The sequence below is a fragment of the Desmodus rotundus genome, chromosome 8, assembly GCF_022682495.2.
Source record: "Desmodus rotundus isolate HL8 chromosome 8, HLdesRot8A.1, whole genome shotgun sequence".
In the NCBI taxonomy this organism is placed as follows: Eukaryota; Metazoa; Chordata; class Mammalia; order Chiroptera; family Phyllostomidae; genus Desmodus; species Desmodus rotundus.
In genome coordinates this window covers 41,606,561-41,632,545 of record NC_071394.1, presented here as the reverse complement: position 1 = coordinate 41,632,545, position 25,985 = coordinate 41,606,561, and the positions used below count along the sequence as shown (strand labels likewise).

General features: G+C 42.5%; 2 protein-coding genes across 11 annotated transcripts in view; one reads left to right on the top strand and one right to left on the bottom strand.

Moving 5' to 3' along the window:
- The window catches only part of CLVS1 (clavesin 1), a 167,409-nt gene extending 165,281 nt beyond the window's left edge, over nt 1-2,128 (top strand). The window contains 1 exon segment of the mRNA XM_045204923.3: nt 759-2,128. Within this exon segment, the coding sequence (XP_045060858.2) occupies nt 759-846 (88 nt within the window). The 3' untranslated portion in view covers nt 847-2,128.
- A 388-nt stretch (nt 2,129-2,516) lies between these two features.
- The window catches only part of ASPH (aspartate beta-hydroxylase), a 204,374-nt gene continuing 180,905 nt past the window's right edge, over nt 2,517-25,985 (bottom strand). For 9 of the 10 annotated variants that reach the window (XM_053929580.1, XM_045204921.3, XM_045204919.2 and 6 more), the window contains 4 exons: nt 23,251-23,386; nt 17,240-17,331; nt 16,737-16,870; nt 2,517-4,762 (listed from right to left, as the gene is read on the bottom strand). In XM_053929580.1, the coding sequence (XP_053785555.1) occupies nt 4,612-4,762; nt 16,737-16,870; nt 17,240-17,331; nt 23,251-23,386 (513 nt within the window). In that variant the 3' untranslated portion in view covers nt 2,517-4,611. The remainder of the gene's footprint in view (nt 4,763-16,736; nt 16,871-17,239; nt 17,332-23,250; nt 23,387-25,985) is intronic. The other variant, XM_053929582.2, reaches the window with a different exon arrangement.

The following is a 25,985-nucleotide window of genomic DNA, read 5'->3' as shown; positions in this document are numbered from 1 at the left end:
TGAACATTTACTGAATGTTTACTCTGTGGGTAGCTCTTATAACTCTCTCTCTATAAGCTGGAAAATAATTTTAAGTTTCAATCCATGTTATAAATCCAGGAAAGAAATGGCTAATGCTCCAATATGAAAGGACATACAGAAACTAAAGATCACTACTGTAATTGCCATAATGGTGATAATAGTGTCCTCCATAAATTTTAACTACAATTACATGTCAAATGCATTATGTAGATTAGCGGAGTCCTTATCAACGGTGGGAGGTAGGTCACAGTTCTGTTTTACAGGTAAGAGAATAAAGGTCCAGAGTTAAAAAATCCCTCAGCCAGTAAGGAGTAGAGTCTGTATTTACCATGTGACTCCAAAGCATGACAGTTTCATCATGCGTGGCAGTTTCCCATGACTTTGAGAAACAAAGGCTCTCAAAAGTATTTAAAAACATTAAAATCAAACAAAATTCATTTCACTGTATACACCTTAAGATCCGTAGAATGTTTAGATGCTGGGGCAGCGTCTAGAATACATGTTCTTTTTACCAATAGTTGAGTTTTCTGCAAAGAAGAATGCCAAGATGCTCCTCCCCGTAAAAATGTGGTACGGAAGACACAAAAGCAAGGAAAACAGAGCTACAAAAGGGGGGGATTAAATAGTTATTTTGAATGTCTTGATTAATAAGGGAAACATAAAATCTGAATGCCCAAATTGTTGCCATCATGCATTTTTTGTAATTATATCTTTTTCCTTCCTTCTCATATTATTAGATCTCAGTCTGTGGTAGAAGCTGGGACCCTGAAGCATGAGGAGAAGGGAGAGAATGAGAACACTCAGCCACTTCTGGCTCTGGACTGATCCCTGAGTCACTCCATGTTCCCGCATAATGCCAACCATCAGTGGTATCAGCCACCCAGGAGGCACAGGCGCAACTGACCCACATGGACATGTGCATTCGGCTTGACACAAGGCTCTCCACTCCTGCCACCCAGTAAGGACTGTCACCAGCCCTTGGCTGGAGCAGCCAAAGTTGAACAAAGACTTGAGAGACGTTTTTCTTTTTCAGTAAGGGTATTGAATGGAGGATGAAGCAAGGCAGTTATGTAAACAAGATCCCTCTCTCCCCCACATTTATGGTATTAAATGAATCGAAAAGAGAAAAACTAAATTCGATGCACACTGCATCCGAACAAGGACTTTTCTGAGGCATTGCACAGAGACCTTCAGTTTCTGCAATTTAAGATTAAGTGCATTTCCAAGTAGATACATCAGAATAAAACTGTGCAGACACAGTTGTCAAGTTTAATGTAGTGTAAAAGCCCTGAGACAATAGTATCTCCAGTAATTTCCATTCTTATTGAATTATTTTCTTTGACCTCATCACCAGCATCAACTTGTTCAGCCTAAGAGCATGTTTTCCGAGGTCTGGCTATTTTCAGAGTTTGCTTATTTTGATATCCTGCAAAAATGATTTTGACATCACATCTTTTGTCAGGCTACCAGCTGATTATCATGAGCAGACTTTAAAAAAAGGCACAAAATGTGAAATGACTATTTCATCTTAGCAATGTGACTTCCACAGGCAACGCGTGCCTGCAGACACGGGGGTGGGAGGGCGGGGTCTCATTGGAAATATGTCAGTGATTGGTCAATCCACTCACGTTGCCTCACTTGGGTCACTGCAGCTAAGAAAAGCGCTACTAAAGCATTTAACCCCCCTCCCCCCACCACAACCAGATAAACAAACACAGAGAGAAAGGGCCTGGCTGTTGCTGAGCGGGTAGGTATTCAGTCTTGGAGGAAGACCCTTAAGGATAGCTAAATATGCAAGTGCTGAAAATAAGAGAAGACTAGGAATGCAGGATGAAATGCCAAAGATCATTGTATTTCTTTGTTTATTCTCCTTAGAAATGAGCCCCCAACTGTCCATTCAAAGGAAATTAGAGAAAATTAAAAGATATCACAGGACATGATATTCTTAATTGTGCCATGTTTCCCCAAACCAGCTGTGTGTTTTCAGATATCTCTTATTCTCCTGGCCACGTGCACGGCTCGGCCATTCTTGAGTATGACCAGCTGGTGCTCAATGCCAAATAAAAATATTTTAGTTGATAATGGGCAGTAAAATAGGATTTTACATATTAAGGATTGGGGAGGATTAATTTATTAGCTAAAAAATTCAAAATTCAAAAGAAAGAGGTGATTCAACTGGCCATAAGTCACCCTCAATGGATATTATTACTATTCTTACCCATTTATTACATCTCTTTCTCAATGGACCTAGTGTTTAAATTTTTTTTTCTACTGGTAGATAACAATTAACAGGAGTAATTTTTGTATTTCTCCCTTGAAATAAAATTGCAATAGAATTAAAAATATTTCTGAGCCAGTTGCATCACAGTATTAATGAAACTAATTCATTTTGTACAGACATTTCAAATTAATATTGAAATAATTCTACCAGATGTGGTGACTGAAACACTTTTCTTATATACCACGACATAGGGACGAAAGATGAAGAATTAAAGTGAATTAGAAAATCCATTTTATTACTTGGTTTATAAGGGAGTTGTGGAATCCAAGTACCTAAAATGCAATTATTGCCAACCCTTTGCAACAGTAACGACAATTCAGGCTTTTCAATTGGCAATATTTAGGATCCTGTAGTGACCTGATTTTAAATACCATAATATAATTACTAAGTGAAGAGCTAGTTTTTACTTTATTCCATGATCTCATTACATGACTGTAAGATGATGGTTCAACATTGACAACTTATACTTTGAATTTCTTTGTGTGTGCAATATACATACAAGAACCAAACTGTGTAAGTGACATGAATGTTACCACACGAGCACTGATTGTATCGTCCTTTGTCAGTCATTTCCTCTGTTCAATAAATACTGAAGGACAAAAATACCTTTTGGTTTTTCAGGAGTTTGCCTTTTCTTCTGGACTTTGGTAATTAATTTTGCTATTTTCCTCACATACTTCTTCATCTATTTGAGTGAGTTTTTTGAATATTGGCAAAACAGAAGGGAACACAAAAAATACTTTGCAAACTCTTCTAGAAGCTAATGGGCTTTAAGGACAAGCAAAAAAGTCCATTTCAATTTTAAAGGACTGTTTTTTAAATGAGATAAGAAAGCATCCTCTTTTGTCCTTGGATGGAAAGGAAATCACAAGTGTTTTTTTTCTTTAATCTATAAATGATACTTGGTAACCTAGGTATCATTTTTCCAGCATTTTTTTCATATTGGCTTAAGTGCATTGAAATTATTACATTCTCATAGCTAACATTCCTAGTTAGCTTTGATTTTAAAAACAAATTTAATGCATTAATAATCTACCAAATGAATGACTTGGTCATCTTTGGAATGAGTAGGCAAGACCATTCTCAACAGCTATTTTGATGCTGTGGGTAACATTAAAGCTAAGTTATGGATAACAATTGCTATTTCAACGTGATGTTTAAATGGCAGAAGTTTTTCAAGCAAGGGAGCTGGAAGGCTCCTAGGCTCTTTCAGAGAGCAGAACAATCTCCACACTCCGGACAGAGACCCTGGCATTCTCAGTCTTCCACTGCCTTGCTTCACATTTTGGCAAACATGTGATGGGAATCCTGTCACGGACCCTCACCCACACGGACCTACAACAGCAAGGGCACTCTGGGCCCCAGCCCCGTCTCCTGGACTGCCACCAGGCCCGCAGCCAGGGCCCTAGCAGCCACCTCTCTACCTGATCCTGAGAGAAAATTTCTTACTTGGAGAAATTTTACTTTTTTTTTGTTAAGCCCTAACACTTGGCATTAAAAACATTTACACATGGCATTTTTATAACTCGATATAAAATGATCCCATGTCCCCTTTCAGTGTGAAAGCTTCCTCTTAGCAAGAAGTGACACTTTGACAGTGTGACCACCGTTCCCACGGGGAGGAGAGAAATGAAGACACTGGCTCTCAGGGGAGATAAACAAGCAAATAGACTCGGTGGGCGGGGAGCTGTACAGTTCATAGACATTGGCATAATTACAGCTTTTTCCTTTGTATTAGGAAAATAAAACTGCTTACTTCATGAGTGTCTTTGTCTAAAAATAATTAAAAAAGGGAAGTCTGAGTTCACCAGGCAAGTTACCATTAAACAGCTAGAAGTAAAGCATTTTACACAGCTTGTCATTGAAGTCAACAAGAAAGTAGTGGTATGTGATGACAAAAAATCACTTAGCTACCCTAGAAAAATATAACTGCGTAGAAAAATTACAAGCTAAAGCAATCCATTCACAGTTTCTACATGTATTCTCACTGTACACTGATTTAGCCCATTCTAAATAGAAAAAAATATCTTTGGCTGGCAAGGTAGAAGCTATCGGGTATTCACCTGAAATACAGGCACCAGATCGGTGCTCTCAGGGGACGAAATACATCAGGGTGTTTCTTATGTAGATTGCCACAAGGCAAATATTCCCTTTAGTGTCTTCTAACCCTAGAAGGAGGTTTAGAGATTCTCAGGCTGCAAAACAAGGACATTTAAGGGCGTTGGTGAGCGAACTTCTATCTCCACACCCAAGGAGATGCAGCCGGAGAGGCAGCCTCTCTCCAGTGTGTCCCAAGCGCACACAGCATGCTAAATTGCAGGAAGGGTGCGTCTCTGCTGGGGTGTCAGCTCTGGGTGCCACACATCCACGATGAAAATCAGCCGGAGAGACGTGGCATCCTGCCACACCTCGTGCTCGAAGGAGTCGTCAAAGATGAGCACCTTGCCTTCCTCCCACGATCTGGAACAGAAAACATGGATTCCTGTGATTCTGATGTTCGAGGATCAGTTCCCGTCTCTGGCAGGAAGGCACGGTCATGACAATCTCTGCCATGTGACCAGATAACTGCGCCGCCGAGCCAGGATTATTCTTTTTTGGCGATTAAGAAGGACTTTCAGGATTCTTACCATGAACATCAATTTCATCTCTCAGCACTGAAGGTGTATAAAGTGTAGGAGACTGGTGATAAGAACACACTTGCTCTTGTTCCAACCCTAGGCGAGGCTTGTTTAGTTGGGCAAGCATTCCAACCCATGCCCCATCGACCCATGCCCAGGCCAGCATCCTGGTCTATGACACCATGGAATCCTCCCTGGTGGTTCAGGGATGAGTTCAGACCCACACACAGTGACCAGCTGTCCAGCTTTTCTGTGCCCCGTTGGATACCTGGCAGGGTGTCTGTGCATCTCCAAATGATTCTCCTTTCAAGCCATTCCATTTGTTAAAGTTCCATTTTATTAAAAAGTTCATTTTGTGGAAAGGCAAATAGTACATATTTCTAATGACATCTGTGAAGCAACTGGGTTATCCATGGAGTATTTTCCATCAAAACATCCTTTTAGGGCCAAGAGTACTATGTCCTAAGTTATCTGTACAGGGGCTAACATCTAAATGTACTGGAGTCTAAACAGAGCAGTGAAGGGAAGAATGTGCAGGGAGCAATTCCACAGTGCCTTTCAAATCCAGTCAAAGTTTATTAACCATGCCAATGTTCTCTTCTTTTCCAAAAACGTATCAATTGCCAATATATTACATGCTAAGTTATGTTTGTAAAATAAAACATTTCTACTAGAAAATTTTCTTTAGATATTAAAATTCCACTGAAGAAGTTAAAATTTTATATTCTGGATTAGCAAGTAATTAAAATGATAGCAGGGAAAATGCTAGCTTGATTAGAAGTTATTACATTCTCATAAGGAATTTTTCCTTAGAAAAATGATCTGTGTCTTTTCATGTTTATTACTAGGTGATTAATCAACATTAAATTAAGTAATATTACGTACTGCAGGGTATCTCGACCTTGGCAGAATTGACATTTGGGGCCAGATATTTCTTTGTTCTGGGGGCCCGTCCTATGCCCCGTGAGCATCTCTGGGTTCCGCCCACTGTGTGCTAATAGTACTCCCTCACCAACCCTGACGATCAAAATGTCTCCAGTCATTGTCAAATGTCCTAGGGCAACAGGGTGGGGTGGGAGTGGTGGGAGGCAAATTCATCCCAGACATATTAAATAAAGAATCTGACAATAAGAGTTCCAAATTTACACTAATAAAGTAGCAAACACTCGCAAGTTAAAAGTTCCTTGAAGTTGGGAACCGATTCTCTACTCCTGCTGACCCCACCCCCACCCCCACCTCCAACACACGCACCCCTCGTGCGCCCTCACACACCCCTCGTGCGCCCTTACACACCCCTCGCCTAATGTCTTGCATTCAATAAAACACATGTCCCTTGGTTCTTTGACCCAATTCCTCTGAAGGTTCAAAGAGTCCTGTTGGAATTCCATCTAACTGTAACAAAAGACAGAAATACCGGGATGGGCAACAGTAGGTTTACAGTTGTTCGTATGGAAATAATACAATAACTAATAAATAATACAAGAATAAACCATGTTTCGCATTATTCACAAATGTAAGCCTAATTTTGCCCATCCCTATGTACAGACTCAGGAGAAATATAGAGACTCAAATAAATGACCAACTATCTCTTCATTACCGTGCAAAACCAAACTAGAAAAGAAAGGCAGAGGTAAAAAAAAAAGAAGAAAATGACAAGAAAAAAAGAAGTGAAATGATCCACAGCTTACACAGTTTGACGGTCATTTTCTAGGTTTTATCAGTGGGACTGAGTAACATCATTGGCTGTCACGGACAAGCTACAATGAGGCAGAAGACGAGGCGGGGGAAGTTACTCAAGGGGAGCAGGACACTGATGTTCATGGCACCATTATTCACGGTGAAAGGTGGAGCCACCCAAGTGTCCAGTGACGGATGTGTGGACAGACGAGTGAGATACGCTCGTACACAGATAGTGGGATACTACCCAGCCCTAAGAAAGAAGTCTGACCCAGGCTACAACGGAGTGAACTGTAAGGGTATTATGCCAAGTGCAACGAACCAGTCACTGAAGGACAAACATTGTGTGTTCCACACATATGACGTAGCTACAGTAGTCAGCTCATCAGACGGAAAGCAGAATGATGTCGAGCTCTTGTTCAGACAGTACAGAGCTTCAGTTTTGCAAGATGAAAAGAGTTACGTTGATGGATGGTGGTGATGATAGCACTAAATGAGTATACTTAATGCCACAAAACTGTACATTAAACATGGTTAAGATGATAAATTTTATGTCATGTGTATTTTACTACAATTATGTAAGAAAAAAGGGAAAGGAAAGGGTAGTGTATGGTGGGGGAGAAAGGGGAGCGAAACCACCGCATGATGGAAAGTCACGGATTTTGAGGAGAAGCAGAGTTACACCTCTTGGTCCTCCCATTACCTACTGCGTGACCCAGGATGAGTTACTTGGCATATTTGAGTCTTTCTATCTTCAGCTGCATAGTTGATGTGAGGGTTAGCGTATGGTGGGCACATAATATATACTCAATTAATGGTAGCAATTACAAAACATAGGAGGAGAGAAAATATTGAAAAATAGGGAAAAGACAAAAGATAGAGGTGATAATGTTGGGCAGTGGTATAATGCTACCAAATATTACCTTGGTTATTTTTATGAATTAGCCTGCATTTGAGAAAACCGAACTCTTCTAAGGGGGTGAGATATTAAAAACATTGAAGACAATCTCCGAAATATACTTTGTGATTTACACAAAGTGAATCTCAGTATTTCTTGTTTTTTTGGATGGCAGAGAATCTGAAACGTACTTAAAATACTAGAAGTGCCAGTAATTAAAATAACAAAACAGAAAATTCTAGGTTGCACAACAAGACATTTTTCACTAGATTCTGATAGGTCCAAGAAAGTCAAAGATTTAGGAATGCTTTATGGGAGAAAAATCTTGAAAACTGCATTCATTAACTTAAATTCCTTGTAAACTTAGAAAAAGTTTTGAGGCTGGAACACACTGGTTCATTTATGAAACACCAGTACCCATAAAGGGGAAACTTAAGTTACCACTGGTTTGTGGCTTTCAGATATTTTAAGTCAAATATAGATGAGTATAAACCATTGCTCAAACGATTTTTTAAAACAAGAAGTCTGGGAGGTATTCCAAAGGTTGGATGCCTTCAGGGCCATAAACCTCATGGGGAAGTATGTCCTCGTAGACTTCTATTCGCCCCTCCATTTTCTTTCGCACATTGTCCTCAAAACAGCAGACACTCAATTACTTAATATAGATTTCTTAAATGTGGATTCCTTCTGCACGCTTAAAAGTGCTGTCTTCCAATCGTCCACCAGAACTAGGTGACTAAACTGTACTCCTAATCAACCAACGAGGGGCGAGGAAGGACAATGAAACCCTGCCCGAGTGGCGGGCAGACCGAAATGAGTTGGAGGTAATGACACACATCAGCTGCTGGGAAAGAGACAGAACGTAAGGATGTCAAAGGCCCCTGGATCTCTTCTGAGGAAAACCAAGGACTCTCATTGCAAGGCAAAGAAATACTTTTGAGGCCACTTGCTTTGTGAGCAAAGCTCCACCAAACACGATTAAGTTACTCTCAAATGTTGATATGGGAAGAGTGCCCTGGAGAAAAGGTTCAGAGCAGCCTTTGAAAGGAGTCTTCCCGAAGGTGCGTGCGCGCTCTTTCTTGGAGGGGTCAGCACAACAGGGTCAGGTGGGGCACTGCATGTCCTTCCTGGACAGCTGCCTGGGCTTACTTCTAGAATTTCTTATCCTTATGAGAAGACCACCTCTTCCTGGTTGCAAAAAGATATGAGAATATGCAGCCACAAGACAAAGCAATATAAAATAACTCCTCAATTTCTCAAAGTATTATAATTAGAGTTCATGATAATGATATAATGGTGGCAGCACATAGTAAGTATAAGTCTGTCATAGAATTATCATCAATATTAATAATGCTAAGGAGTGATACTAGGTGCTTATAGAGGCTTTCACCTAAAAACTTTATAGATCTTATCATCTCAGTGATCCCTGCTAAAAGGTTTGCAAGTAGGCAAATGACATGATTCTAATTTTCCAGGAGAGAGATGGCTGCTAGGATACTGTGATCTGGGAAAGAAGCAGAAAGTCACTCGAGTTGCTTCACTGTAGCCCAAGCCTTTAGCTCCAGATCACGGTGCCAGGGAAGTGCCTGTAGATGCTATGCTGCGGTGGCCTGTGCGGTTTTTAAACAGGCTGAGTGGAATACAAAAACGGGTCAAAGAGTTCAGCAATAAGGATACATAACACAGCTCTTATTAATTCTGAGCTCTTGAAATTCCTCAGTCTGACTCCAGTGGGAATTCTGGCGCATAGTAGAACTGAAGTATGGGGCTGCGTTATCACCACTTCCTCCTCTCTCGCTCCTTGCTCCCCGTAAATACATACAGAAACACACACACACACTTTCTTCCTATTTATCCACCTACCTACCTACCTGTCTCTCTGGACAAAGCATTTTCTTGGAAGCTAGGAAACCTGTGTTTTTGTTCTGACTGCTGCTAACTAGCCACGTGACTGTGAGAAAGTACTTCACCCCGGGGCCTCAGTTTCCCCATTTGTGCAGTGACAGAGATGGACAAGATGACCCCTTAGGCTGCTTTCAGTAACGAAGTTCTCTTAATTCTCTGAGCTGAGCCAAGCTGTTGGTTAGGATTTCAGTCTTCATATTACATTTCACAGGACATATTTAATAAGCTTCCCTCAGAGAAATGGGTATAGTAGTTGCTATTTTGTTTAATGTCAAGATATTAATTTCAATAAAAGATGGCTAACTTCACAAAGACTCTTTGATCAGGCTCCGTAGATATGCACTGCCAGGGCATCTCCCGTTCCAGCCAGGCTGCCACAGGACCTGCCTCCTCTCCGAGCGGGCCTGGGATCCAGCGTCGCCCTGCAGTCCAACCCCCTGCTGCCTCTCTCTGTAGCTTTTGCCTTCCCTCTCTTGGTCCCAAGTCACCCAGAAGCAGAGGGCTTTGTAACAGAGCTATAAAAGCCAGAAAAGGAGGACAAAGAAAGGGAAGGGGAGAAAACCTCATGAGGCCACAGAGATGGGATGCACTGCCCCCTTCCCCCTCACCCGGTTCCAGGGTGGGGAATGGGAAGAAGAAGGAGAAATGGAGGATTGCTTTCAGCTGTGCTCCTGCATCCCTCTTCCCCCAGCTTCCCACCCAGCTTCAGGCCTATCAAATCACAGTCCCCATCTGTACTGGTGCTATTCCTTCACCAGCCCTGGCCTCGCCCATGCTCAGCTTCCCACCTCCTTAAAGCACCCCCCACCCCCCTCATCCCCATCAGAGTGCCCTCTCCAGGTTACAGGAACCACCTTCAGTGTTGTAGGAGAGAGGGGTCTCACTCCCTGGAATGTACAGGACAAAAGTCCCTTGTCTGCTGCAGTCAGACAGCAGGACAATAAAGACCCAAATATACTGAGTGCATGTACTCCACAGGACTTTATAAACACGGTTTAATACCAAAACCGCACAGAGATATACTCTTGTTCTTCTCATTCTACAGATGAGGAAATAGAGGCTTCGAGGAGTTGTGCAACTTGTCTAAGCTTGCACTTAGTTAGAAGTGAAGTCAGGATTTAAACCCAGGTCTTGTGACTTCTATGCACTTAATTTGCTTTTATGAAGATACATAATGTTGAAATCTGAAGTAAACCCTCAGGATGCATTTTCTCCATAGAAACAGTATTATAAATAGTCACTGTTTCCAGAGCCCTGTTAATAAAGATCATGGGTTAAAAGCTTTCGGGGGCTGGCTCAGGGACCTCCACATCATTTAATGTCGCCATCGGAAAATGGATTCCACCTTCCCAGCCTCTCAACAATCAGTTCAATGAACAAACGTTTGGACGCAATTCATTGTGAATGTGGGAACTGCCACTCCCCGTGGAGGTGTAGATCTGTGCCTAAGCCTGTAAGTGGCCATAAACGTACCATGCTAACCAGAACGGGGGTTAAAACTTGATTGGTGGTTTTAATTCACCCAGTTGTTCAAAGGAAAGAAGAAGAGGACAAATGTTAACCTTCAATAACAAACCTTCTAGAAACACAGCCAGCTAAAAGTGCCATTTTTTGTCCTCTAATCCCAGACGAGCAAACTTGAATGGTGGACTTACAGATGGAAGATGGATATGTTTTGTGAAACAAATTATGACTTCAGGGAAACTAGAAAACAAGTGAAAGGGGCTAAAATAGTTGTTCATATGATTTGGTTATTTCACAGCACCTGTAATGTGATTATCTCCTCGGACACTTCATGGGAACAAGACAAGTATGTAGGAATGATTCATGGTGGGTTTAAAAAATTAAGTCTCTCTTCTATTGTTAATATTCTAGCATGCCTTCTACACAATCTTCCTAATAGGAAAATTGAGAGGTTAATAAAAAAGATGTTATAAAATACTTGATGTATATGGGAAGAGGCCATTATCTCTACAGCAATATAGAGGGGAGTGAAGTGACTAACCGCCACTTCGTTTCTCCAGCCTGTGGCTGACACTCAGGACAACGCACGCTTCCCTGGCGCCATACCGGCCTGTCCAACATTCCAGGCCGGCAGTTTGCAGGCAATGATGCCTAGTCTCCCCGGAGAACTCCATGGTCACTCGTTTTTCCCGTGACCCAGTCGTGGAAGGTCCGGGAGGCCCTCCTGGAAACTTGGAGGAAAGAATTCCTTTCTGGGATCATCCAGAGCTCGTGCAACTTGGCCGATGCGTGAGAGCAACAATTCCCACCCGCAGGTGGCACGTTTATCTGCTGGATGAGTTCATTCAGGTCTGGGTCAAGAGTGCTCAGAAGCTCATCTTACAGACCGCAAAGCCCGGGCTGTCTGGAATGACACAAATGGCCTAAAAACGGGGACTCCCAGCTGCTTTCTCTACCTGATACCCTGTTGTCTGCAAATGAAAGCTGGTGGTCACGGTGATCATCGTATAGATACAGCATGATCCTAATTTTGTAAACAACAACAGCAACAACCATGAAATACAAAAAGCCCCAGATTCTCTGTATAGCACAGGTGGCAAATATAAGGCCCACGGGCCAAATCCAGCCCTCCACCTTGTTTCACCCAGCCCAGCACCTTGTTTCTACCCGGTGGCAGCGCCGAGCTCTTGCTTAACTGTTAAGGAGTAGTTACATTTATACAGTCCTAAAGTTGCATTTGGCCCTTTGCAGGCAACCATGAGACTGATGTGGCCCCCGGTGAAAATGAGTTTGACACCCCTGCTGTATAGTGAGGCTATAGGGTTGAAGCTTGGAGCACAGACTTTCAAGCCAGACTGACTGAGACCAAACCTTGGTTCTGATATTATAGTGGGTTAAATGTTGGACCACCCCCTACCAAAAGAACAGGTGTGCCCATATGGAACCTGTGAATGGGAACTTACTTGGAAAAAGGATCTTTCCAGTTATAATAAAGTTAAAGATCTTAATTAAGTATTGAGATCAGTGTTTATCTTTATGATGGTGCTTCTCTGTATTTTACAAATTATGTACAAGGAACATGCATCAGTTTTGTAATCAGAAAGCATTTGTTAATTTTAAAAGATCATTTTGCTTATAGTGGCAAAAGGGTGCATACCCGTGAGCTCATCTTCAGATAAAAAGACGGTGCTAAGTTTTGCAGTGATGGGATAATTAAATGTGTACGCAAGCAGGAATCACACAGTGCTGGAGAAATGGCAGTGTGGTTATCAGTACCTGAGACCGACCAGGCACGAATTGCCGCAAGTAACCTGCCTACTCTTGGAAGTTGAGAAGCTCTGACAAACGGTTTCCTGTCGCCCAGCACAGGGAAGCCCGATTCCTTGATATATGTGCTTCTCTTTCCACACTGATACAATAACAACTGGAACTTCCAGATTTTGTATGACAGTCTTTCTGTCCTCAGAGCTCACAAACTGTCTACTCTTCAGCTATCCAGCTATTTTCACTACAGGCACTCCACAGTACTCCAGTTTAATTAACACATTTCTCTTTTGAAAAACACTATTTTTGTAATCAAGTACTTAGCCTGACCCAACCACACTTGAATTAAGGATTATGAAGGATGAGAATCTAACACAACATAGACTAAGGGCAACAAGAAAGACACGGGGGTGAAACTGAAGAAGGTGGGTTTGGCTGCTTGTGGTGGCAAAAACCAAACTCGAGAGACAGGTACTGGTGCAAAAGGAAAGGAGGTTTCTTCAAGTGCCAACCTGGTAAATGGCAGACTCCCATCTCACAGACCATCTCCTTTCCCTGCTAAAACCCGAGGTTCTTACAGGGGTAGAAAGAGGACGGCTTTCTTTCTCTATCCAATCACCCTGCTAGCTTTTGGCTGCTGGGGCCCTCTCCATTCATCTCTCCAGCCATTGGCACCCTCAGTGCAGGAACCTCCCCCTGCACCATCCTGGACAATGGGGGAGACCCCCCGGGGCTCCCCGTCTACCCTAACAGAGGAGGATGTTGAGCGGCAATCATGAATAGGCCAAAAGGCACTGATGCTCATCAGCTCTCCAAGGACATGAGAACAGGAAGCATTTCATCCTGTAGAAAGTTGCCTCCCTGGCCCTGCACAGGTAGGTGGGTGGCAAATACTTTTTAATAACCACTGTGCCAAATACAACATCTGCAAATTATTATCAGCAGGTACTTACTGGGTTGCACTTTAGCACAGTGGAAACTGAGGGGCTGCCAAGCTAATATTCTCACTCACAATCACCCTCCAAGTTAGTTGCAAGACTGGGCTTAAAATTCTTCCCTACCTCTGGCAGGTGAGGGGAGGGGCTGGTGGTTGTTTCCTTTGTCAGGCATGGCCACCGGTATTTGCTGTGATGCTGGGCAGGTCTCCCAGAGTCACTTCTGCATTTTGAACCTTCTCTGAATTCTTGTCGAGACTTCCCGCTCTGTTCTCCTGCTCCCCTGCTAGGGTGCCACACCCATTCTTCAACTCGGGCTTCTCTCCACCTCAGGCCTCTTGTGACCAGGATCAATTCCACACATTATCTTGTCCCTGTCTGTTCCTAATTGGATTTTTGTCTAGTATTTCCCCCCAAGCATCTGTAGACATTACAGACAGATTTTAAGATAAACAAATAAAGAGAGGGCAGAAGGAAGGGAAGAACAGACAGAGGCAGAGAGAGCAAACAAGTTTACGACCTTAAGGTGGTACTTGGGAATGAGACCTGGTGCCTTTTCCCATCCTCACTGCCCATGGCTCATATCTGATCTCCAAGGAGTTGGCCTTGTCAATCTGTGTCTCCCCCAGCATCACCCTACTTCCTCTGTGTATTCCCTGGGTCCCCTGCCATGTCCCTAAGTCCTGTTCCCCTTGGCAGAGAGACTGTGCAGACCCACACTGAGCTCCCAAAGGCTCCACAAGGTCCGTTCCACCTCGGAAGAAACCTCTCTGTCTGCCCATCTGTGATTCCTCCTCCTCATCCTCCCAACTCTGCCCTCTGCTGCCCCACCTCCTTCTTGGTGCCCCTTTCTCTTTCAGTCTTCTAAATGTAAATGCGTTCATGAATTCTCAAGCTTCCTCTAGAACTTCCGGCTAAGTCTGTGTCTCAAACCTTTATGTCTAGACTTGACTTCTCTCCTGCGCTCTAGGCCTCTATATCCTGCCGACTGCTGGATATTTCTAGTGGTTCCCATCAGCAACTTAAATAAAATATACACGAACACTGAATTCACTATCCATTCCCCTGAACTTGGCTTGTGCCTCCCAAGTTCTCGCTATGGGCTAAAGTATCAACACCCTCCCACAGACTGAAATGGAAACTGCCAAGTCATCTTGGGCCTCCTCCACCCTTGTACCACAAACACTTGGATTCACTTTAGTCAATCTTGATAAAGTCTTCTGCACCTGCTTTCTACTTTCCCTTTCTTTCCAGCACCCCAATTCTAGCTCTCCCTGTGAGCCACTATGACAGTCTGTTAACTGTTCTTCCCATCCCCCCACATATAACAGAGCCCACCCATGGCTTCCAGATTCACTTCCTAACTAAGGACTGATCCCATTCATTTGGTATCAGAGACCACCAGGATTTCGCTTCTAATCCATTCTTTCACGTTCCAACCTTTTTCTATATGTACTGTTAAACAATTTAAACAAGGAGCCCATTAGGCTGAGGGGGCTCCAGCATGCTGGCAGCCTATAGAAGCAAAGCAAAACCTAAGCCCGAGCCAGGGCACTTGAATCCGAGAAAGTACAATTTAAGAACAACCAGTCACGAACAGCCAACCAGGCTTTCCCAGATAAGGCAACCACAGTGTTATAACCAGTCAAATAATTTCTTTCCTTTGTTTCAGTGTCTTCCCTGTAAAAACTGTTTCCCTAGGGTCTATTAGTGGAGTACTCCTGACCATCTCTGGTTTGATGCTGTCTGATTTGAATTGATGTTTGCTCAAATAAACTCTTGAAAATTTTAATGTACATCAGTTTACCTTCTAACAGCATCCTATACTCTTGACTGCTGAAGCCACTCAGTGTTCCTCCTGTGTGGCCTGTAATTTTTGGCTTCTGTGCCTTTACTGATGCTATTCTTTCAGCCTGAAATGCCTCTTTCTCCAAGCTTTCAATATCCAAATCCTTCCTCTCTTTAACAGTCACCACTGCCAAGATTCCCAAACATCAGCAGCAAATGAGCAACCTGCCCATTGACCCATCTGTAGCATTTTTGTCTGTGCCTCTCTTATGACTCGTGACATTCAAGCTTGTGTTATCTCCCCATTGGACACGCCCGGCAGGGGAAGGCCCCCATTTGGTTCCTCTCTGAGTCTTCCACAGCACTCCATGCTGCCTCGCCATGCCCAGGCAGGGAGGTATCTGCCACCAGCTGCAACCCCCATCAGTCCTCTGTTCAGGACCACAAGAAATGCGTAAGAAGCCCAACAACTTAGTTTCTGCTCTCCAGGAGCTGACTGCCCACTTATAAAGATTAGGCTAATATACACTAATTAATAAAAAGTAATGGAAGATAAAGAACAGAACTACTGAGAACATATACTGTGCACACTTGAAGCAGTCAGAGGAGAGGTTTCTTCTTGTGAAACTAAACTGGATTATAGGAATAGGTTTATTTTGGATGGGAATGCCAGGTGAAGGGAGCAATAAGATTAGGATAGGAAAAGGCATGGGGGGACGTGGCCCTGACACTCACATCCCTGCTCATGCTAGGATCTGGGCTAAATGCCTTGCCAGTGTTCTTTTATTTAATCCGTACAACAGCCCTGCAAAGCAGATAGTACCATTGCCAGTTTCATAAGCAAGATGGCTGAGGCTTGAGGGGATTAAGTAAGTAAGTAAAGGGCCAAGGTTACACAGAATTACGTGGCAGGGCTGGGATCTGAACAAGGCAGCCAGCCTCTTCCACGGCACCATGCTGACTCCTCTAGAACAGAACATCAATATCACCGGGGCGTTTTCTTCGGGAAGGGGGACTCTTTGGGCTGTTGAGTAACTCGAGTGGTAATGCAATATGCACAATGCGTGGTATGTGTGGGGCTCAGTACAAGTCAGCTGACTCAAATCTGCTCATTTAGAAAGAGAAGCAAGAAAGCTCATTACCAGGTGTGAATGCCCTGGGGAGAGATCATTGCGGAAGGCAGCCCTGGAACGGGGGAGTATCTCCAGACCAATAGGAAGGACAAAGAAGCAACAAAGATCAAAGAGTTTGGATTAATAACACCCACCCCAGTCTATATCAGTTACAAAGGAAGAGAAACCACCCAAATGAACATAGCTTTGTTGTAACGAGCATCCATTGTCAGAGGTGATGCATAAGAGAGACGAGAGTGGGAGCAAACATACTTGGTCTCGTTGGCACATCTGATCTTGCAGCCTTCCTTGGGAATCACCAAGCCCAGGTGCATTCGGAGCCTGCAGTTCGTGGGCCCCGTGTGCGGCCACACGTGAGTTCCTGGATGCATGACGGAATATTTGATCTGTGCAGAAAATATAACACACTGTTCTTCCATTTATCAAGGTGTGGGGGGAATTGCTAAATTAAAGTGACAGTACGAAATTACTGTCATTTTGGATTAGAGCCTTTGTAAGACTCAAAATTAATACTCTCCTCTTGTTTCTTTGTGAAGGAACTAAAAATAAGTACTCCCATTTTCCACAAAGCTATACACACCGAACATTTTTCACCCTCAACGCTGACATCAACCACATTAAATTGTTTCATTAAAAGAGTGGAAAGGAGGCACTAGCTGGGCCAAAGGAAATAAACACTTCTTTGTAATCATCAGCATTCCCTTCTGGCTAGTAAGCAATTGTGTTCTTCCCAGCCCTGAAAACACTCCGGGTACCTGTCCTCTTCTGCATCCTGTTGTCTCTGGGAATTTATCTAGTAAAGAACAGGTTTTAGGAGCTCCTTTACAGGCATTCTCATTCTTTCTCCCTAGAACAATAAGTGATAAAAGCATTGTTAGAAACAAACTACAGTAAAGCATTAACTCGTCCTGTTTCACTAATGTGATCTACAGTGCTACCCTCGCTGTAGGACTGGGGACACTCGCATACACACAAGAGGACAATATGTTTTGCTCCCACAGATAATGACTTGCAGAACTAAGACTAGAATCCGCCACTCCCTGGTGGACTGTTTGACTCCAGCTGTCTGAGGGCAAGGCATGGGTTGAATACTTATTGTCTCCACTGTGGCAGGCAAATAATGGCTCCCTCCCAGGGATGTCCACGCTGTAAGCTCAGGGACCTTTGCATATGTTATGCTACACAGAAAGGGGAAATAAAGTTTGCAGGTGGCATTGAGATTTCTAATCAGCAAACCTTGAAATATAAAGATTATCCTAAATGAACTAAAAGGGCCCAGTGTAATCACAGGGTCCTTAAACATGGAAGAGAGAGGCAGAAGAGTCGGGATCTGAGTGACACAGAGTGAGAAAGACTTGACCGGCCATGGCTGACTCTGAGGATGGGACGGGACTACAAGCCAAGGACTGTGAGCAGACTCCACAAGCTGGAGGCTCCAGAAAGAAAGCGGTCCTGACGACATTTTGATTCTAGCTCAGTGAGACTCACTGTAGACTGCTGACCTGCAGGACGCTAAAGATAGTAAATTTGCGTTGTTTTAAGCTACCAAGTTTGTGGTAGTTTGTTACAGTAGCCACAGTAAACTAATACACTTGCTACCAAAGAAAAATAGCTTATGTTTCTAACCTAAAACTGCATTTCCAGAACTATAGCAAAGAGTTACTGATATAATATTTTAAATTGGAGTTTAATGTATTTTTATATTGTACAGATCATCCTTTATATGTGGATAAAGAATAGAATTTAAATGATGACATGAGGAGGTCTCTGAGAGATGATGTTTTCTATGAGTTACTGTGTGAGAAACAGATTTCGGGACATAGTCTAGGCATCCTAGACTATGCAAATTTCTTCGTCATCTACAAAAATTGCTGTTCCTTAGGGGAGATGTGCTCAGGAATGCACACAGTTTCTCTTGGTCTCGTGAAGGAATAAAACATTAGAATTTTTAAAAGTTAGAAACATTTTAAAACCCTATTTAAGATTCCTACAAAGGAATACTATGTCTAAAGCTGAGTTTAATTTCATTTATTGAATGTTAGTTGTGTTCCAGATAACAATATACTGAGAATGAATTATAAGAAATGCAATGTAAGGTATTCTCCTTAATCAAACGAACCTCTACACTTTAGAAAACAGTTTCTATATCTATATTAGCTTCTTCTAAGTACTATTTTCACCTCTTAATGGAGTAACTTGTTAGTTGCTCTTTTTAGTGACTCATGGAGTGCCCTCAATGAGTTGAATAAAAATGCCAATTTGAATAAATAGAGTCCCTTATAAGTCATCACGAAGCATTTTTAAGCCCTAGCTTTCCTTGCCTTCCCACATGTAGGATCTGGGGACAGACTGGCAAGACTCCCCAGTTCTGGGTTCTGAGCTGTTCAGGCAGCGCTTAAGTGAAGCCTGGTAGCTTATGGAGCAACCAGAGGTAGCTGGGCTTCCGATGGGCACAATGGAGCAGGCTGAGCACATGTTACTTGGAGAACAGGTGTGTCACCTGAATGATAGGTAATGAATGGTAACGTAATGAATGTGTCTTTAGAACTGCCAGTAGGTCAGGACTGGATCAGAGAGCACCTCTAGCCACATAAATCTTTTCCAGTCTGTCACCAGATTCTCTGTGGGGGTGGGGAGGACAGCTCTTTAGCAGAAGCTTGGCATCTGTGATTGCCATGGATTGTTTTCACTATTCACGTGAGATCACGAGGGCGGAATGCAGCAACAGTTCCGTGGTGCTCACCAGGCACCGGGCACCACTCCCCATGCTTACAATGATTCATTCGATGTGCGCACCGCCTGGTGAGGGAGGCGCTGTTAGTGTTGCATTCTGCGGAAGAGGGACCACCGCACAGTAAGTGGCAGAGCAGAAATTCCAGCCCAGCTGGACCCAGGGTCCACGTTTTAACTATGACCTAAGACTGCCTCTCCACTACTGTTATTACTATATAACATATGATTACTATATAATGCAAATAGTATCACTGTTACTTTTTGAATAACTGTGCGTCATACCTTTCATGAGAGCTATTGATCCTCACAACAACCCCATCCTTGAGGCGCTATTTTCATTGCCTTTTTCCAAATGAGCAAGCTGAGGCTCAGAAACGCTAGAACACGCCATCACACAGCAAACAAGGGTGCCGCGAGCCCTCCAGCCCGGGACTGCCGGTCGCCAAAGCCTGTGCTTTAAAGCACAATTTAACATTTCACAGCACGAGGAGTTGGAAGGCAGCTGTGTGCAGCAAACTGCTCAGCTGAGGAGGAAACTGTCCAGCAGGTGAACTCAGTGTAGTTTTGCTGCTGTTGTTTTATTATTTCTCCCCAAATTGAAAGTAACTTTCATGTGATAAGCTTTGGCTCTTTGGGAAAGTGGCCCTAGAAAGAGATCTAACTGCCCATGCCGATCTGAAAGAATCAAATCAGTTTTTCGTTTATATGTGAATACGTTTTATAAGAGATTCATGGAGTTGGGATTTTTAAAGGCCTTGGGCTGTATGTTTCGTTGGTTCAAGGCTCCGCTGGCAGGATGACAACGGGTTCATCTTGCCTGACAACTCCGATCAATTGATAGTGGCTACTTAGAACACTGCGCTGGGAAGGATTCAGAAGTTCAACTTGAGCTCAAGCAGAAAGGGTACTGGGACCCGTCAGCACCATCTTCTACAGACTCTGGAAGGAAAAATGAGTGCACACGGGTAGCATGTCTGCCAACTGCGTATCTGAGTGTTCACTGTGGGTGACGATTAACAAATTTGATCAAAACAGATGTTCCATAACATTCACATAGCAATTTAAAAATGTATCTATGGGAAAAAACTTTATTTATATTATTGATCCTGCCTTTTTTTCCCAACTCTTAAAAAGTGATCACTTAAAGAAATGGGAACAAATCTACTTCAGTCCTGACTATACGACTTGGAGATCTACGGTGACGCGCACTTACCACTTGGATGGAAACACAACTTCCAGCCACAGCTTCACGGCCTCCAGCACTAGAGCCCTTTTCTAACCAGACTAGACAACTGAGTCGAATATTCATCTGTTTCTTTGTCTGGATCTGAGCCCTCAGTGCGGCTGAAACAACTGCCCTTCCTCTCCCACACCTTCCCCGCCTGCCACACAAGGATTCTTCCTTGTGCCTCCGAGCCGCGGCCTGAGAGGGCGCCTGCCTTCAAAAATTCCACCCTGCTTCTGTGCAAGCTGTGATATTAACTGCCTTCAAAACCCTTTAAACTATAAATTTGTTTCCAGAAAGTGATTACTGGATTCCTCCCAGAAGCTCAGAACCACAAATAAAAGGCCACAAAGAACCTTTTTTTTTTCTCTCACAAAGAGTCTTAATAAAACTTCTTAGAAGAGGAACTATGTGACTTATATTCTTTCATGATAAAATAAAACCAGAAATTAATTTCTACTTAATTAATTGCAACCCAGTGAAAAACACATGCTTCCAACACACACGCACACACACACTTCTAATTATTTTGGATGAAAATGGAAATCAAAATAGAAACGCAGTCTTTGTTTTCTCTGAAAGAACATAAGTGACAATAGCATACATTAGAGCTTCTGGAATGTATCCACACTGTATCCAGATATCAGTCCACAGTCTTAAGTGGACTGAAAAATTATTATAATTTTAAAAGAAATAATAAAAATTATTTCTTTTATTAATGAAAAAGAAAGAATGAAATAAATTTATTAAGGTGTTCCAATTGAAAAGTTTAAAAGAAGAATAATAAGCAGCTTAAAAAGGAACAGGGGGAACAAAAATATAAAATCAGAAATTAGATAAAGTGAGGACTTTATGAGGTTTTTAATAACATAGTAGATCACTCTGTCAAACTTGAGAACAAAAATATGCAAATTCCATTAAACTGGAAAAAGGATTTAACAATACCATGAAAGCAAAAAATATTACAAGAAATAACTCTTAATAATTCATGGAATGCTGAGAAGGACCCTCTTTTAAAAAAGTGATTGTTAATTGCTGGTATCTGCATCAATTTTGATGATTCTTTTAAATCCATTGCCCTTCTAGACTTAAAAACGTGGAGCTGTCTTACCACTAAGTCCACGCTTTGAGTCGGACTTTTCAATTATTATTTCAAAAGTGATACACGTTAATTATAGAAAATGAGAAAGGAAAAAATTATTCATGGAGAATAGGTACAATCAAAATGTGAAAATTAGTAAAACAACCAATACTGCATGATTCTACTTACATGAAGTCCCTAAAGTGGCCAAATTCATAGAAACAGACAGTGGAACTGTGGTCCCCAAGAGCCGGGGAGGGGGGAGGGAGAATGAGCAGTTGTTAGTAAGTACGGAGTTTCAGTCTTGCAAGATAAAGTTTCAAAGACCGGTTGCACACAATATGGCTATCTTTGGTACTACCAAATATACACTTACAAGTGTATAAGATTAAGATGGTAAATTTTAGGTTATGTGCCACAATTAAAAATTTTTAAAAAATACACATCAACTCAGTCAGAATGTTGCCTCCAACTGAAATGTCTCATCATTTATTTTCTTTCTTGCTTAATGTTTTTATATACCCTCTGCTTTGCATGTTTCAACGGTACCAGGCACCTGTTTTTAGCAGAGACTGGCTTCAGAAAGTACTGCCAGGATGCATGCTGTTCTGAAGCATTGTTCTAGAAAGCCCGACAACTTCCATGAAGCACAAGAATGTTCATGGAACTGAGGCATTAGACGAACTGGTCAATGCTTCAGGCCTATACAATTGACTCACTTTAGTGATATGTCAGTGGATAAAACCAGCACGTTATTCACATTTCGACCTTACTGCTCCATTTTAAAAAATCTTGTTGGCAAAACGCTGACAGAATCACCTGAAATCATCTGCTCTCTGTTCTGAGGGAAGTTTCCTTGAAAATATCACTGAAGTAGTTCTTTCTCTTATGTGTAAAGACTTCTGGAAGCATAACTGTGATAAATGACTGTGCTCATTTATCCTTTACTATAAACCAACTGCTTATCCTCCTCTCAATTTACTTTGTGTGCTAAAGCTGTACAACGCCTGCTGTTTAGTCCTCAAAGTGGATTTACTTTCGTACAGCTATTGTTAACCCAGGCTGACTTGAATTTTCAAGAAGAGAAGGGGAAAGAGATTTAAAGATAAGATTCAATGCTGTTCATTCGAAAGGTAGATTGATATACTAATTCACTGAACACACACACACATTGGAACCCTATGAGCCTTTGTTGCTCCGGGAACGTGAGGGTGACTAGGAGCTGCTACCTAGTCTTGAAGAGCCCCGGTCCCAGCGATTGTCCTGTCACTCTGGTGTCTTCTCGTCTCTAACAACTCTTACCCGTGATGCTATCGTTTGGTCCCGCAGGATTACCTCTACTTCACAGGAGTAATGAGGCTCAGGGAAGCTCCGTTCTAAGGCACCAGTGAGCACACGGTAGACTTTGCAGTTAGGCCAACACAGTAGAGTTACTCTTTGTAACGTATTTAACAGAAAAGATCAGGAAAATCAAAACACTTACATATGTTGATGCAAATACATGTGTGAGTATACACACACATGCACACATCTGTTTACAAGAACACACACGAATAAGTGTTCACATGTGGTTTTGAAAAACAATGAATGGAATTTGATAATCACGATTTTTTCTGGGCAGTTTCCTGTAAATTGGGGAACCCCAGCTCTGGGAAGTGTCACCAGACTAGGGTCTACTTCTGATAAATGTCAAGCTGCGGAGAACAATCTAGAAGTCAGGAGCTCACCTTGCTGCCACAGGGTGAACTGGCTCCAGTCTCCCTTCTCCCTCAGGTTTTCATCTTCAGGCAGGAAGAGGCCTTTGGTTTTATCCATCACAGCAACACCTTCATCGCGGATCAACTTCCAGTTTCTTTCTAAGGACTAGAGGGAAGATTCTGGTTTTACTGGACTGGAAATATGCCAGGTAGAACATCTTATAGCGACTCCCAGCTCTTCGTTTGTCTGAGTTGTCAAGTAATGAAGCTTGGCTCTCATCTGGACTGCTGATTTCAACATCCTCTGAGACTTCTTGTCAAGGATGCAAAAACAGGCAAAAAACCAAACAAATGTTTTTCAGAACTAAATGCTTTTGCAGCATAAAAACTTCAATAATTCCTAGGAACCTCAGAGAATCATCCCCTCCATAATTTGGTTTCGATTTGCCTAAAGGTTTTTTAGTTTTTGTTGTAAAGACCACGAATTAGCGAGAGTACCGATTTGTTGAGCATACTACATTATCAGTGCACTACGACAAGCGCCACGTGACGCTCCAGCTTCCAGACTGAAATACGAACCATGGACTTAATTTCCCCTTTCAACACAGGTCCTCACACTGATGCCATTCAACACGGGAAATATTAACTAAATTTCAAAGACATCAGAAAAGTGTCCACTGGAGCATTTAACAGATTATAAAATTAACAGCAAAAAAGGAAGTACACGCCCAGAAAATCAGTTAAGGTGCCAGGAAGACAGCATATACAGAGGGCTCCATGGAAGACAGACACCCTGAGGTCCGTATGAAGATGCGGTTTCAACTTCGGCCAACCTGAGGGAACATTTCTTATATTGTGTGAAAACACAATTTCATTAAAATATTCTAGGGCAAGAGATAGATTTTAAGATTGGATATTGATTTTCTTCTTATTTTCCCCTCATTTCTTTGAGTCTATTTCTTTTTGAAATTTCAGCTTTATTGAGCTATAATTGACATATAAAATTGCAAAATATCTAAAGTGTATATTGTGGTGATTTGATGTACACTGTGAAAGGCATTCCCTCCATGTGGTTAATACACCCATCACCTCCCATATTTACACACTGTTTTTAGCAAATTTCAATTATTCAATACAGTGTTATCAACTCCAGTCACCATGTTTTACATTCGATTTTCAGAATTTAGCTGAAGGTTTGTACCTCTCACATCCTGTCCCTGTTTCCCCCAACCCCCACTCCCTGGCAACCACTTTTCTACTCTGTTTCTATGAGTTCGACTTTTTTTTTTTTTTTAAGATTCGCATGTAAGTGATACCACGCGGTGTTTGTTTTTCTCTGGCTTATTTCACTTGGTGTAAGGCCCTCTAGGCCCACTCATCTGTTATTCCAAATGGCAGTATTTTCTCCTTTCTCATAAATATGTCACATATCTTAACCCGTTCATCCGCTGCTGAACACTCAGGTTGTGCCCGCATCTTGGCTGTTGTGAATGATGTCGCAGTGAACATGGGGTGCAGATAGCTCTTCGATGTCCTATTTTCATTTCCTTTGGGCATGTACCCAAAAGCGGGATTGTGGGGGCATACGGCAGTTCTGTTTTGAATATTTCTGAGAAACCTCCATACTGTTTACCATAGTGGTCGCACCAAAGTTACTGATGTTCTACTTCTATTCCCGTGAAACCCCCCCACCGAGTTGTGTCCGACCTACGGCGGCTGCCGCCATGGCCCTGCTTTATGCTGGTCACCCGTCCCAAAATAATCATAGCACTCCTTCATCCCAAACAAGCAATTCGTAAACAGCAAGTCGAAGATTTAGTTTCAATAAATAGGTACTCGAAAGCCCTCACTTTGGCAGGTCCTCAGAGGGAGAGAATACGGTGGTTTTCTCGGGAATGCCGGGATCATGGGAAGGGAAAAAAGGTGCCCCCGACATTCACATCTTCTGTAAAACACACAACCCAGCAGCACTGCCTGCAGCTAGTGTAATCTGTTCAAGTTGCCAGGTAAATCTGTTAGGCTCTTGTTAAGCTGTCACACAGATGAGCGGAGAATTACCTCTCTAACACATATAATTACTTTCCAAATGAGGCTATTGGCACCTCACAGGCAGGCTCTTCCTTCCCTCCCTCTCTCGGTATTTGAGAAGTTTCTTTCACTTCTTTTGAAAGTGAATTTTAGAGGCATCTTTAGGAGGAGATGATCTTTTGTTACTAAAATAGGGCACAAAGCCCTCGGGGAAAAGGTTAAAGTAATTGCATCACTGAGTAAAAATGTTAAAATTTTATTTAAGAGCAAGCAGCTTTTTTTTACATGTGAAATGTTGTCATTCCTGTCCCCTGTCCCCTCCTCTCTGTTCCTCCCAGGGAAGGGTTGCTGAAGTCCCTTCCCATGAGCGGTAATGATTTTTAAAAAGTGTTTTCTATGGGTTGTTACACAGCACACGAAGGCCGCAGCCAGACTCAGAGGAGCGAACTGCAGCAGAAGGGTCTCCCCAGGCCCCAACTTGAAACACCTTTGCTATAAGGCAGGGGTGTCAAACTCATTTTCACCGGGGGCCACAGCAGCCTCGCAGTTGCCTTCAAAGGGCTGAAATAATTTTAGGGCTGTATAATTGTAACTAGTCCTTAACTGTTAAGGAGCTGAAATTACATTCGGCCCTTTGAAGGCAACCGCGAGGCTGCTGTGGCCCCCGGTGAAAATGAGTTTGATGTCCACGCTATAAGGTCACGAATGTGTTTAATACTAACCAAGCACTGCACAGA